General features: G+C 39.2%; 2 protein-coding genes across 3 annotated transcripts in view; one reads left to right on the top strand and one right to left on the bottom strand.

The window, feature by feature from the left end:
• Positions 1-1,638: 1,638 nt before the first annotated feature.
• LOC136268918 (sodium/calcium exchanger 3-like) lies at positions 1,639-12,160 on the bottom strand. Its single transcript, XM_066064393.1, has 9 exons — positions 11,303-12,160; positions 10,657-11,139; positions 9,904-10,104; positions 9,593-9,851; positions 9,394-9,541; positions 8,525-8,721; positions 8,218-8,399; positions 2,238-2,424; positions 1,639-2,172 (listed from the first exon to the last, which is right to left on the bottom strand). The coding sequence occupies exons 1-9, from the start codon at positions 11,996-11,998 to the stop codon at positions 1,790-1,792; spliced, it is 2,736 nt and encodes a 911-aa protein (XP_065920465.1). The 5' UTR covers positions 11,999-12,160; the 3' UTR covers positions 1,639-1,789.
• Positions 12,161-12,184: 24 nt separating this feature from the next.
• Positions 12,185-12,342, top strand: part of LOC136268917 (uro-adherence factor A-like) — a 28,579-nt gene continuing 28,421 nt past the window's right edge. For both annotated transcript variants that reach the window (XM_066064391.1, XM_066064392.1), the window contains exon 1: positions 12,185-12,335. In XM_066064391.1, coding sequence (XP_065920463.1) covers positions 12,286-12,335 — 50 coding nt within the window. In that variant the 5' untranslated portion in view covers positions 12,185-12,285. The remainder of the gene's footprint in view (positions 12,336-12,342) is intronic.

Below are 12,342 nucleotides of genomic sequence, written 5' to 3'. Positions count from 1 at the left end.
TGATTATGCTACTATGTGTGTTGTAGCAGCTTGTACATATTCTGTCACTTGGTCCTATGACTATCTCAGTACCAATTGTTTCTGTGAGGTACTGTGATATCAGTGTAGGATTGGGACTGTAGCGAATGAATTTTTGTCCATGTTTTGATGTAGCTCCACAAGATGAACATCTACTTGGGGAGTTAAACTGATGGTATACCTTGCTGTAACAAGCTGGACACAACAGAAATGGGATGTCATCAGCTACCTGCACTTCAAGGTGAGTCTTCAATGCAGTGATTGTGGCAAAAGCAGGCTTCATAAGTTTTTCAGGAAATCTGTCATGACACTGTGGATGTATACAGCCTTTAGGAGAATCGTGAACTTCATTAGCCTTTTTCCATTTTGGTGTAAATGTGTTGTCATTATGGTGTCGTTTGGCTTCTACTAAATGTTTCTTACAAACATAGCTTTCATCTGGGGGGCATTTTCCAAGGTGTGTGTACACAAAATGCTTTTCAGCACTCCCCCAGTAACTGTACTTAGTCATTTGCTTACCATTACCTCTATCACCACATAGGGTGCAGCACTTCACACTGTCAGCTGGCTGAGAGCAAGTGGCAGATCTTTCCTTACTTGGAGAGTCCACTCCATCTGATGACTATTGTTAAATATTGTATTATCATGCTATTATTGTATAAATGTATAGTGGGTACTACAGCCATAGTGCACAAGTTTTTATTATTTTGTTATCTACACTAAACATTTCTCTACGCGTTTAGCATGATTACGAAGCCCCACATACTCTGAAACAAATTGTACCACACATGAAAACCACAATGTGATAAACTTACCATGTTTGCTGACCGCGTTGGAGCTTGTTGCTAAGGCAGTGCAGCTGCTAGATATCAGTGCATTGGGAAAGCTTAGTGACGTGTTGTTCCGTATATTAATGTAACTTGTCGTAAGACGTAGCCGTCGAAGCTAGCGAGCGCTGTTAATTTAGGTGGTGCCCACAGTGAAAAGCGTTTTGTTTTCCCGGCGAATAAAGACCGCGCAACTAAACCGAGGTAATAAAGCGTAATTTGTGACGGTTGCGTTTCGACTGCGAGTGTCATTGCAGAAAATCTAGCACCTCGAGTCTTAATTATCCTGTCCATCTACCCATGATCACCCGAGATTTTTACAGCTTCCTTATTTCTTTTCGGCCTTCAGCTCGTGTTCCAGCTGGCGGTGGAACAATATGAGACTATGTTGTTATTCTTGGGGGTCTGGGAGCTTGCCCCGAGGAACTTTTTTCGTAGTTTAGGAGCCCAAAGAGACTATTTTACTATGCTGCTAGCTATTTTTCTTATGTAGAAGTGACTGCTCTATTAGGGTATCTCGATCTTTCCTTGCAAGCCCACCGCCTAAGGTAGTTACATAATTCACAGCCAGTATTTTTTATATTCGGTCTTGCACAACAATAATGTATAATTTTTGTTATTGTTTAATGTTGGTTTGTAGCCCTATGTATCATTTATTCCCTTGTCATCTTTATGCACTGTACTGGGCATGTTGCACATATGGTCACTTGTGTCCAAGATCATTTCATTCAGACATGATGCTTTATGTATGCATAGAGTTAATCATTCCACTTAGCTAGAATAGTAACAACTGTTTATACTTTCAAAATTCTTGAACATGATAATAACTATCAAACCTCTATGTGTCTTTGAAAACTGATTTACAATGATTGTCTATATACAAATGTTCCAATATGCTGCAAATATGTTTCTATTCCACATCAATGTCCAATATTGTACACTAGCTAAAATGACTCAATGTGATCATAAGAAACTAAAGACGATAAGATTATGTACAAGATCCAAAGAAATACCAAGAAAATGGCTGTGGGGATTTTGTAGATCAGTGGACCTCCAAGTTCTCCGCCAATCGGAGGAAAAAACCTTCTGACCATCATAACGATAATACAGAGCACGGCAAACACACAGAAAATCACAACAGAAAAGCCCAGTGATTCTCCACCAGCTACTTCAAAAGTGTCACCCTTGGCAGCATGGTAGATGCTAGCTACCAACCAGGCCAGTCCAAGGCCTAGAAACACATTAACGGAATTACTTCCTGTCACATTCCCCAGTGATCCATCAGCATACTTGTCCTGTACAGCAGCTGTTTTACTAGCAAACGCATCTAAAAAGAAGATAAAGATATGTTATATACATGTTAATATCACCAGTACACCAGAAGCAACACACCTGGAAGACTAGTTCCTAAAGCAACAAATGTTATGGCAGTGACATCAGCATTAAGTCCAGCAGAACATCCAAATGCGTTAGCAAGATCACCAATCAATGCTGTCAAGATCCCAATGAACACAATGGCAACTACAAAAGTTGCCCATCCACCCAGTATGTTGGTAGGAGGTACCAGAGCAAACAGTAACTGTTAGAAAAAAAACATTCATAGCTGAGTAGACGATAAAACTTTCACTTGATTAAACTGCAATGGAGTTCATAAATACTCCTTTACCCTATCATAGTTCATTATTTGAACAAACAAGTACTAAGGATCAGTGGCAAAGGAAGTAGTTGATGTGAGGGGGGCTAATCAGAGTATAGAATCTCTGGCAGCAGGGGGTCTGGGGGCATAGTCATTTTACCTTTCATGATATATCTCAAAGGTCACCAGAATTAATTTACAGTTTGAAGCATTTCAACTGAAACTCTTAGTCAAAAGTATTTAAAACAGGCTATATGCAGTCAATAAAAGCTCTTCGGAAGAATAAAAACATGAATTGTTCACTTTTTGATAAAAAGTACCAAACTTGGTACAATATTTACTTAATTCATACTATTTCATATTAGATATGGTGCCATTACAATTACCAATCATATCACGCTTAAAGAACCTGACAAATAAAACCAATATAAATGTCTTTGTATCTGATGTCTTTGAGCAGGCTGTAGGACCAGGTGTCCTACAGACCTTCAGCACTTGTGCTGTCAAGCTTTAATAAATAAATAAATAAATAAACAAATAAATAAAATGTATCAGGAAGCCATAAAAGCATTCAATGGCAAATATTATACTAAAACTTTGAATCTGCATAGACAAGCAAGGGATGGTCATATCCAAAAGATTGTCAGGGGAGGTGTCCATCCAGGTCAATAACTTGCAATGTTAAGAAGCACGGAGGGTCTAGGTATATGAAGCCATAGATGTACAACATATTGTTGGATTGTGCCTCTACTTTTTACACTGAAATATTGACTCCATTAGAAGTGTTTAAAAACTTACCACATTTTGAAGGATGTTCTGATTGCACCTGTAAATTTGAAATACATAAATACATACATGTTATTTTAAGCTAAAACAAAGATTTTGAATGCGCTTGTATAGTTTCCAGACCAGCTAGAAATGGACTTATAACCTCGTTTTAAAGTTTCCAAACATGCTCTAAGGCAATGGTTTGATGCAGCACCGTATCTCAAATGATTTAATATACCTTACTCAACTTATACAGACAATTTGGTGCTTTTATCACAAAGTGAACAATTTCATCAAAATTTGTTGCTTAGCTGCTCTAATATTGACTGCTCTATTAGGATATTTGAATCTTTTCAGATCTACTCCAAGAAGGGTAATTTCTGCAAGATATCATTCTAAGCCCCCTCAGCAGACTGAGTGGGGGCTTTAGCCTTGCTTCACTACTTTTTATTTCTATGATCCCTAACCAACCTTAATAAACCACAACTGGCTGAAGGCTGGCTGTGGGCATGCGCCTGGTTTACTATTTTCATAAAAATGTGTGTGCACGCATGTGTTTATGTGGTGTGGTGTGTGCGTGTGTGTGCGTGCGTGCATGCATGCATGTGTACCTATGTACTGATTAGCCTCATGGGCCCGACCCATAAAGGGTCTGGTATCACTGAATATGACACCAAGTTGAGTAGAAGCCGTTTAACTTCCAAAATTGTAAGTCACCAATGAAATTCAAGATCTTCAATTGAGTCATAGACCTGGATAAACACCATAGTGTATTGATAAGATAATGTAGCACAAGTTATGACTGCTCAGTAATAGAACAATGGTCTCAATACTTTGTAATTACTGTAGTAGTGAAGCGGATATAAAGCATGATGCTAAAAGCGAAATGGAGGGTGGCTAATTGGAATTATCGAGAGATGTTTACTGTAGAAGCCGAACATTTTAGTAGCTTGTAATGATTTCATTACTTCGTAGCTACAAGTAATTGCTTGTACAAATAATTTTAAAAGGTTTCCACTCAACTCAGTGTTGTACTGAGTGATACCAGACACTTTATGGGTCAGGTGTGCGAGACTATGTACTGGTGTAGTGACTCTCTACAAACTTTATAAAAAGCCTTCCCATTGAGATTTTCAGGTGTTCCAATGACCAAAAAACAACTTAGTGGGGCTACCAGGAAAAGCATATCTCTTCGAGGGCATGTCCCCTACATATGTGATCAAAAATGAATAGCAGCCTTGAAGCTTTATTGCAGAAAAAAACACGAGCTGAGAAAGATATTCTGTGTGTAATATGTTGTGTTAAGTGGTTTGCTTTACAAGCATTTTTCTTAGCAATCCTGTTTGGTAATGTAATTTTATAGTTTGTGATTTGGAGTCTCTAAAAAGAGCTCCTTTTTTGCTGTTCTGTGTGTTGTACATACTTTTGTAATGTAGTGTAACAGGGTCCCTGCAAAAATGGCCCGAGTTCCCTGAAGCTCACTGTCCCTTCAATATACAGAGCAGTGCATAGCAACATAATTGAGGAATTAAAAAATCCGAAATTACAATAAATCAAAAAAAAACAAACAGAGTAATATATAGTTGGTTAATTGCAGATAAGTTAGCTAGCTACATGGCACCTGGTTTTTAGACATACCGTATAGCCTAAATATTTTGAGGGGCAAATATTTCGAGGTTGAGCAATGTTGCTAAAAAAAATTTTTTCGCGGATTTGCAAACACTCCCAAAATGTATTAGCATTAACTCTTGGTATTAAGGCATGTCCACACGACAAGAATAATGCGAATTGAATCCGCATTGATTCGAATTATTCGCGTCCACACGGAATGCGCATTAGGGTGATTCGAATTGAAAGTGGATTACACGAATCCACCTCCTCAGGTGGTTTGAATACGAATTGGCTACGAAGCAGTGTTTCATCATCGTATCTAGCCCTTAGAGTTTGAAAGAACCAACGGTCCCTACCCATCACGCACCATCAGCAGTTTTTCGTATTCTATTCGTAGAAATCCTTCCGGTACGTTATAAACAAAAGTATAAGCGTTACTACAAGCTATTCCTTTCAGTCTATCGTTAAACTCACTGTTCTCTTGGTTGGCGCAAATGAGTGTTTTCTCAACCGTTTAATTATCCGTTTATCACACTAGTAAATTCAATAATGCGTATTACGCGATAATACGTGTGGACACGTTCAATTCGGATTCAATACGCATTGCCTGAATTCGTTTTGCATCCGGTTCCTAATTCGAATTCGTGTGGACATGCCTTTAGACTGTATGGAGGTTTAAATACTTCAAAGATAAAATTTTTTGCTGATAACCCCCAAAACCGCGAAATCAGCAAAAAAAATTCCCCCTCGAAATATTTAGGCTATACGATAGCACATCAACTTGCTTTAATTACCCATGAATGGTGCTAGATATGTGATAAAATGAATTTTGCATCTGGTGACACATGCCCCACCATCAAATTAATTCACTACCTGACCATTGTCTGCCATTACTGAGTCACACTGGTCCAAAGCCATCAGTCAGCCAGACACCTTCCTAAGCCAAATTCGGACACCTTCCATGACAAATTTGAACTACAGCAGTCAAATCATCTGACAGAGATAATATATACTACATCCTTCAAAGTTAACCTTTCTTTGTGTTAGCCATAATCTGCACATACTTTATTTGCAAGTTTGAAGGGTAATATAAACATAGTAGGTGGTAAGCATTGGTGAGTTATATGCAATCTTTAAAAATCACAAGTGTGATTTGTTGTCATACCTACAGTACCACCCAAATCAGATAACTACGTACAACAGCTGAATTTTCTTGCAGTCTAACAAGTTTCTGTACATGTCTCTTTAACAGAATGGAAATTCAATATCAATGAGTTGTGTGAACAGCGAATCATGTATAAATCAAGATTCAAAAATAACATAGGACTATTGCAGTATCTCAATTACTTACCTTCTAAGAGTTCATATTATATATATACTGAGGAGAGTATCCTACTCTCATATACCCGTGTAGAAGGGCGTATTGTGAAGTTATGACATAACGACAAGATGTTGTGGTTTATGATGTATGCGCAGCCATAAAAGTGCAGAATCATTAGTACCGTTCCACACTTGCAACGTTCAGGATAGCTGTATTTGCGAATGGACTGGCAAGAAATGCCTACACAATTGTCTAAACTCATGAAGACGCGCTTGTGGTTTGGTGAGAAATGCTGAAAGCTAGAGTTAGTTCGGTTGCTAATGCACACATTCAATTGATATTATGTTCAATCAATGACATCAATAATTATACAAAGAGAAACAGAAGAACTCAGAAGTATTATGTCATAACTTCACGATACGCCCTTCTACAGGGGTATATGAGAGTAGGATACTCTCCTCAGTATATATATATTATGAACTCTTGCTTCTGTATATGTGTGTTTGGTTTTTGCACTATTGCTTTCTTTAGACCAAAAGGCTCTTTTACAATTATTAATGCATTTGTGCACCAAAAAAAAAGAAAAATGTCACTTGTATATCAGGGCAATTTTATTCTGCCCTACCTGATGGGCAAGTCTACCGTAAAAATCATTTTTATTTGTATAAGTATAAGGAAAAACAATTAGGGATCATAGAAAAAAAAGTAGGGAAACAAGAGAGGTCACCTACACCTGCAGATATACTAGTAAACATTTAATCCCTACTTCAGCCATAACTTACAATTCCTAACTTTTCCTTATACTTGTTGGTTTACTTTTGAGTAATATTTTCATGACTGGTGAACCTGCACATATCGCATCAAAAGAAAAGATAGCACCAGAGTTGATGTTTTTGTCTGAACGCGCACTCCAGCTATCAAATATTGATTCGGAAGTGAAGTGGCCATTACGCTTCACTTTCAGCTACGTTCAGCCCATTACACTTTGCTACAGCAGGAGAAGCGCCTCTGTAATCAATCCAGCCACCACAAAGAATACAAACGATTCGAACACCCCAACTATCAATTACTGACTTGAAAGTGAAGTGGCTATTATGCTTCACTTTCACCTATTTTCAGCCCGTTACATAGCGTTACAAACAAATACGCCTCTGCAATCAATCCAGTTACCACGGAAAATACAGACAATTCCCTTTTACAAATGGAAAGCCATGCACTGTGCTACCATGAACTGACGCCTTGGACTGTCAGCAAAAAAGAAATGGGACACAAAGGAGGACAAGAGTAAGTCCATGATGCATGTATTTTATGTACTGCGGTATGCCAAAAGGTGCATCTAGGGATGAAGCGACATCGAATAGTGAAAAAATCAAGCCCGTAGCCTTAGCAAGTTACGCTTGCCTGAAGGCAGGGCAGGCAGGCAGGCAGGCAGGCAGGCAGGCAGGCAGGCAGGCAGGCAGGCAGGCAGGCAGGCAGGCAGGCAGGCAGGCAGGCAGGCAGGCAGGCAGGCAGGCAGGCAGGCAGGCAGGCAGGCAGGCAGGCAGGCAGGCAGGCAGGCAGGCAGGCAGGCAGGCAGGCAGGCAGGCAGGCAGGCAGGCAGGCAGGCAGGCAGGCAGGCAGGCAGGCAGGCAGGCAGGCAGGCAGGCAGGCAGGCAGGCAGGCAGGCAGGCAGGCAGGCAGGTAGCAGAAATTTCCATTGAATATTTTTTAAAAGTTGTAGCTACTTATTGGAAGCATTTAAGGTCATATTGAAGGCACTTTATTTTGGGCTTGGCTATACCTAGCACCAGGATGGTATTGTAAGGCTGGTTTTTGGGTGATACGTTTGGCCAGAAAACCAAACCTCTATGACCCCTAATATACAGACAGTACTACTGTACTGTATGATAAGGAAGCATAGAGCTACATTTACATTAAAATCTTGTTATTGTTCTTTGTGTTGTTAATAACAAACTAGTGTGGCGTGCCAGCTTCATACAGTAACTTATGACACGCTAATATGTGTCTTGATAATAGGATATAATCTGAATCATTACCTTCCAGGGAAATGTTGCAAAATGTAAGACATAGTCCATCAGTGTAGGATCAGATCTAGTTTCAAGCGATTCTGCTTCGCTCCAGTCTGGCCTGCCATTGGCATAGAAACAGTCCTTGAACTGATCAGCCCAGCTGCTGCTACCCACTTTCAAACGTAGTGTAGCCATCTGGATAACAGCATCTATGCAAAAGAAATTGACAAGATTAGCACATTTTCACTACTTTGCATATAGTTTGTGTTTATGAACGCAATACAATAGCTGCTACAAATTATTTCTTGCATTATGGCACTCTTAAAACACATACCTACATCACTCTTAAACTCATGATCTTCTCTAATGATCACTGTAGTTCTGCAGCAATCACCAAGAATGGCTGTAGGATCAGGACCATCTGCAGAACCTATAGTCACATCATTCTCCTGTGGTTTTCCAAGCAACATGTAAAATTCCTCATCTCTCTCATACTCTTCATCATCAATTATGTGAATCTTAATTTCTTTACTATAAGAGTATTAACAACCATAGAGCTGTCATACAATGTATACCATACTTGGTCATAAGCCTTAGTGATAACATAGATATGAGAGATTAATTACTATATAGCAAAACATGGCTTCATAGTGTTATAAAGCAACTTGGTCTCCTAAGTAACAACAGGAATCATGTCATGTTACCATGCACCTAAATGAATGCTAAGTAATAGTCGCATGCATGTGAGGTGCATGCAATCTGCATAATCCAGTGGCACAGTAAGGGGCTACATGTATGTGATAATCATGCACAATTGTCATGCATATTACACATAGGGTGACATGCAATTAACATGTATGGTACAGTCATGTTGCAGGGAATATGCATGTTAAATATAGAATCCCACAGTAAAACTGACAATTGTTCGTTAGATTAAAAATACCAAATGAAAAGTAACTGCCCAACCTTTAGGTACATGCACTCTATACTTCCAGTGATAAACAATGGCAATAACCAATATTAGCAACAGCAGTATTCATAGTAATATGAAAGTACCAGGTTTCGACAACAGCAAACTTTCCTTGCATGTTACAAGGTACACGCAATTTTTCGAGTCCCAATTCCATGTATGTCATGTATGTACAACAGACTGATACTATGCCCTTATATTTCTGTATGTGTACACTTGCTTATAAACAATACCTGCTCTCTCCATCCTCAAACTGAAGAATTTCATCAATGTCATCATAATCATCTCCACCACCTTTAGCAGTGCCTGGTTTAGTTGCTATGGGTACAGATACACGACCCCTAGCACCCATCTCCCGTATAACAGTCACAGTACAGTATCCTAATGATAAAATCATCAGAATTGAATTGGACTATTGTCTGTTACACTAACCATCAGTTTCTTGAACTTCATATTTGTCAAGCTCAAACTGAAATCGTCCATGGTGGTCATCATCCAATATAGTTACCATACAAACAGTATAGCCTGGTCTCAATTTAGCAGATGGTGCAGTTGAATCATCCGTTGGTGATGCAACAACATCACGTAATTTTACAAAGAATCTCTCAGTATCCTCAAATATATCATCATCAATTATTTCAATAGTAATGGTTTTTTCTGTTTCTCCGACATCAAAGAGCAACACACCATCCTATATGGAACATACCACATCAAACTATCTCAGAATTTTACACGAGTCATACTTCAACTGGTTTGTAATCTTCTCCAGCTTTAGCTTCTTTATCTTCAGTATAATAGTGTACTTGTAGCTTACACTGAGTGGTCCCATCTCGTCTGACTGTCAATGTTACACTGCCAGCATTTTCCATTACCGACACAGTCGGATCAACAAATCCAACACTGAGTGGAACATTATCTTCTGCTTCAGCTGATGCTCCCCTTACCTAACAATAGTGTAATAGCTGGTGTGAACAATTAATACATATATCATATGTACTTGGTTAAATGTTGCAGCTACTATTAGCCTAGTATCATGCAAAATCAAAGCGGCTACTATTCAAGGGTGGCAGCTATTCAAGGGCAGTGTTTGTAGCATAAAGCAGACCTTAAGTGTATACCAAATAAAAAAGTATGCACATACTTTAGCTCTATATAGTACAATTCACCATGATGTGACCAATAGGGAACAGGTATGGCCTCCAAAAACATTATGTAGAACTACTGCTTTTCAATATTGCTGAGTTATACTGTAGGATAGTCTACTTTAAATCCAAGTAACTCCTTAGAATAACAGAGGAATACAGATTAAATTAATAGTCATGGAGTTTATTCAAGGGCGTATGCTATATATTTAAGGACACAATGTGGCCACTATTCAAATGTGGTTACTATTTAAGATGCAGTATGTAACCAAGTAAATATACATACACATATGCAGACATGCATATATGTATATACATAACAGATATAGCTGGTTTCTGTGATGGTGGCTTTACCTTTTCATCAGCAATCTTTGGCTTTACTGGAAGAACACCACGAGATCCTGTTAGCCTTCGAATGGCATTGATACGATAGAAGGCCCTTGACTTTGGCGTACTCTCCAACATTTCATATGCAGCAAACTTTCTCACTGTCTCCTTGTCAGCCCCCTTCAGTGTAGCATGTTGTGATTTCAAAGCTGCAGATGCTATAGAAACGTCCTCTCGTCGCTTCCTGAGAATAGCTTGCCTATCATCATCATTTCCATCACCAATAGCAACACCATCATCACTGCCTTCTTCAAGACCCTTAGAATAGTGTACCCCTTCTCCTTTCTTAACGCTCTCAGCTACTACCACATGACGCTGGTTGAGACGATATTTTCGCCATTTGCTAACAAAAAACTTGCGATCAGTTAAAAAAGCCAAAGTGATCAAGGCAGGAAAGAATAAGAACGTTACAACAGCTTCCCAAACTTCAATTTCATCTTTCGAGGTTCCCTGTACAAGAGAATGGCATGTGATAAACAGAAGCCATAAATTTTAACTCATAGCGTACACCCGGTAACTCAAACAAAGCAATAGTCATCACCACAGTAACCACAACAGAACCTACACTACATAACGAACTACAACTAAACATATTAGACAATTAGCTAATTACCCGGACAATGATGAAAAGCCAGACATAGGCAAAAATTGATGTGGCTGCTGTAAGGAAAAACACTGGCAGCTCACGAATTCTACGTGTTTCTGAGCTAGGCACAACTACCACACATATGGCAAATATCACAAACATGTTGAATGCTGCTGAGCCCACTATGGTTGATGGTCCAAGCTCGCCACCTTGGAAATTGTTGCCAACAATCTCAATTATAGACAGCAGAATTTCTGGTGCAGATGAACCGAGTGCCATCAACGTTAAATTAGCTACAGTCTCATTCCAAATCAAAACCTTGAACTTCTGTTCGACACCATCTACTACAGTTGTCACAATCCTTTTCTGTGATGTAATGACCTCAATTGCAGCCATGAACCGATCTGCTATTATAGACACTCCCAGAAAGCAGTAGAACAAGCAGATAAGGTATAGGATGGATCTTCCAGCTGCTTCTCCATCAGAAATATCATAGCAATAGTTTCTCTCTTCTCCTCCCCATACTGGCAGAATAACACCATTAGAACAGTCACATTCGTAATCCTCACATGTTTGATAAAGGGAAACAAAGTCGCTCTCATTCTCTACCGTCAATTGGTATTGGCTGTAGGTGACATTTCTTATGCCGTTACCTATGACTTGGTTACAGACTTGATCCAAACGGTCCTCTGTATCAAAAACCACTTCGACATCGATATCCATTTTAGATCTACCGGTAAGTTGTAATGGTAAGGTAACTTTTCTACAAATTAGTCTTTTAGCTTCGCATCGTAGGAGAGGCTCTGGGTGTCAACTTCCAGGTGTCAGCTTTTATAGCGCATATTTTTCCTAATTACCAACTGCCCGGCCTCTTTTCTATTAACGATGCCTTTAGCGCTTGCGCCTTAAGTTAGACTTAGCGCGCGAAGAAGGTTCTTCCACGTGTCAGACGTGTATCTGTGTATGCTCAACGAGTGTTCAGTAGGACTGTTTGTTAGTAACAGAAAAACATGGACCATAACAGTTTTTTACTGATTAAAGAGAAAATCATTGACACCGAGTGAGTA

The sequence above is a fragment of the Dysidea avara genome, chromosome 10 (assembly GCF_963678975.1).
Source record: "Dysidea avara chromosome 10, odDysAvar1.4, whole genome shotgun sequence".
Classification (NCBI taxonomy): Eukaryota; Metazoa; Porifera; class Demospongiae; order Dictyoceratida; family Dysideidae; genus Dysidea; species Dysidea avara.
This window is presented reverse-complemented; position numbering and strand designations above follow the sequence as displayed.

What these genes read in the sequence shown, in the direction of transcription:
- LOC136268918 (XM_066064393.1), bottom strand. Translation starts at nt 11,998, where the DNA reads ATGGATATCGATGTCGAAGTGGTTTTTGATACAGAGGACCGTTTGGAT. An exon ending in AAGATTACAAACCAGTTGAA is followed by an intron (nt 9,852 to 9,903) that starts GTATGACTCGTG and finishes TGTTCCATATAG; the next exon opens with GATGGTGTGTTGCTCTTTGA. An exon ending in TTTGAGGATGGAGAGAGCAG is followed by an intron (nt 8,722 to 9,393) that starts GTATTGTTTATA and finishes ATACTCTTATAG; the next exon opens with TAAAGAAATTAAGATTCACA.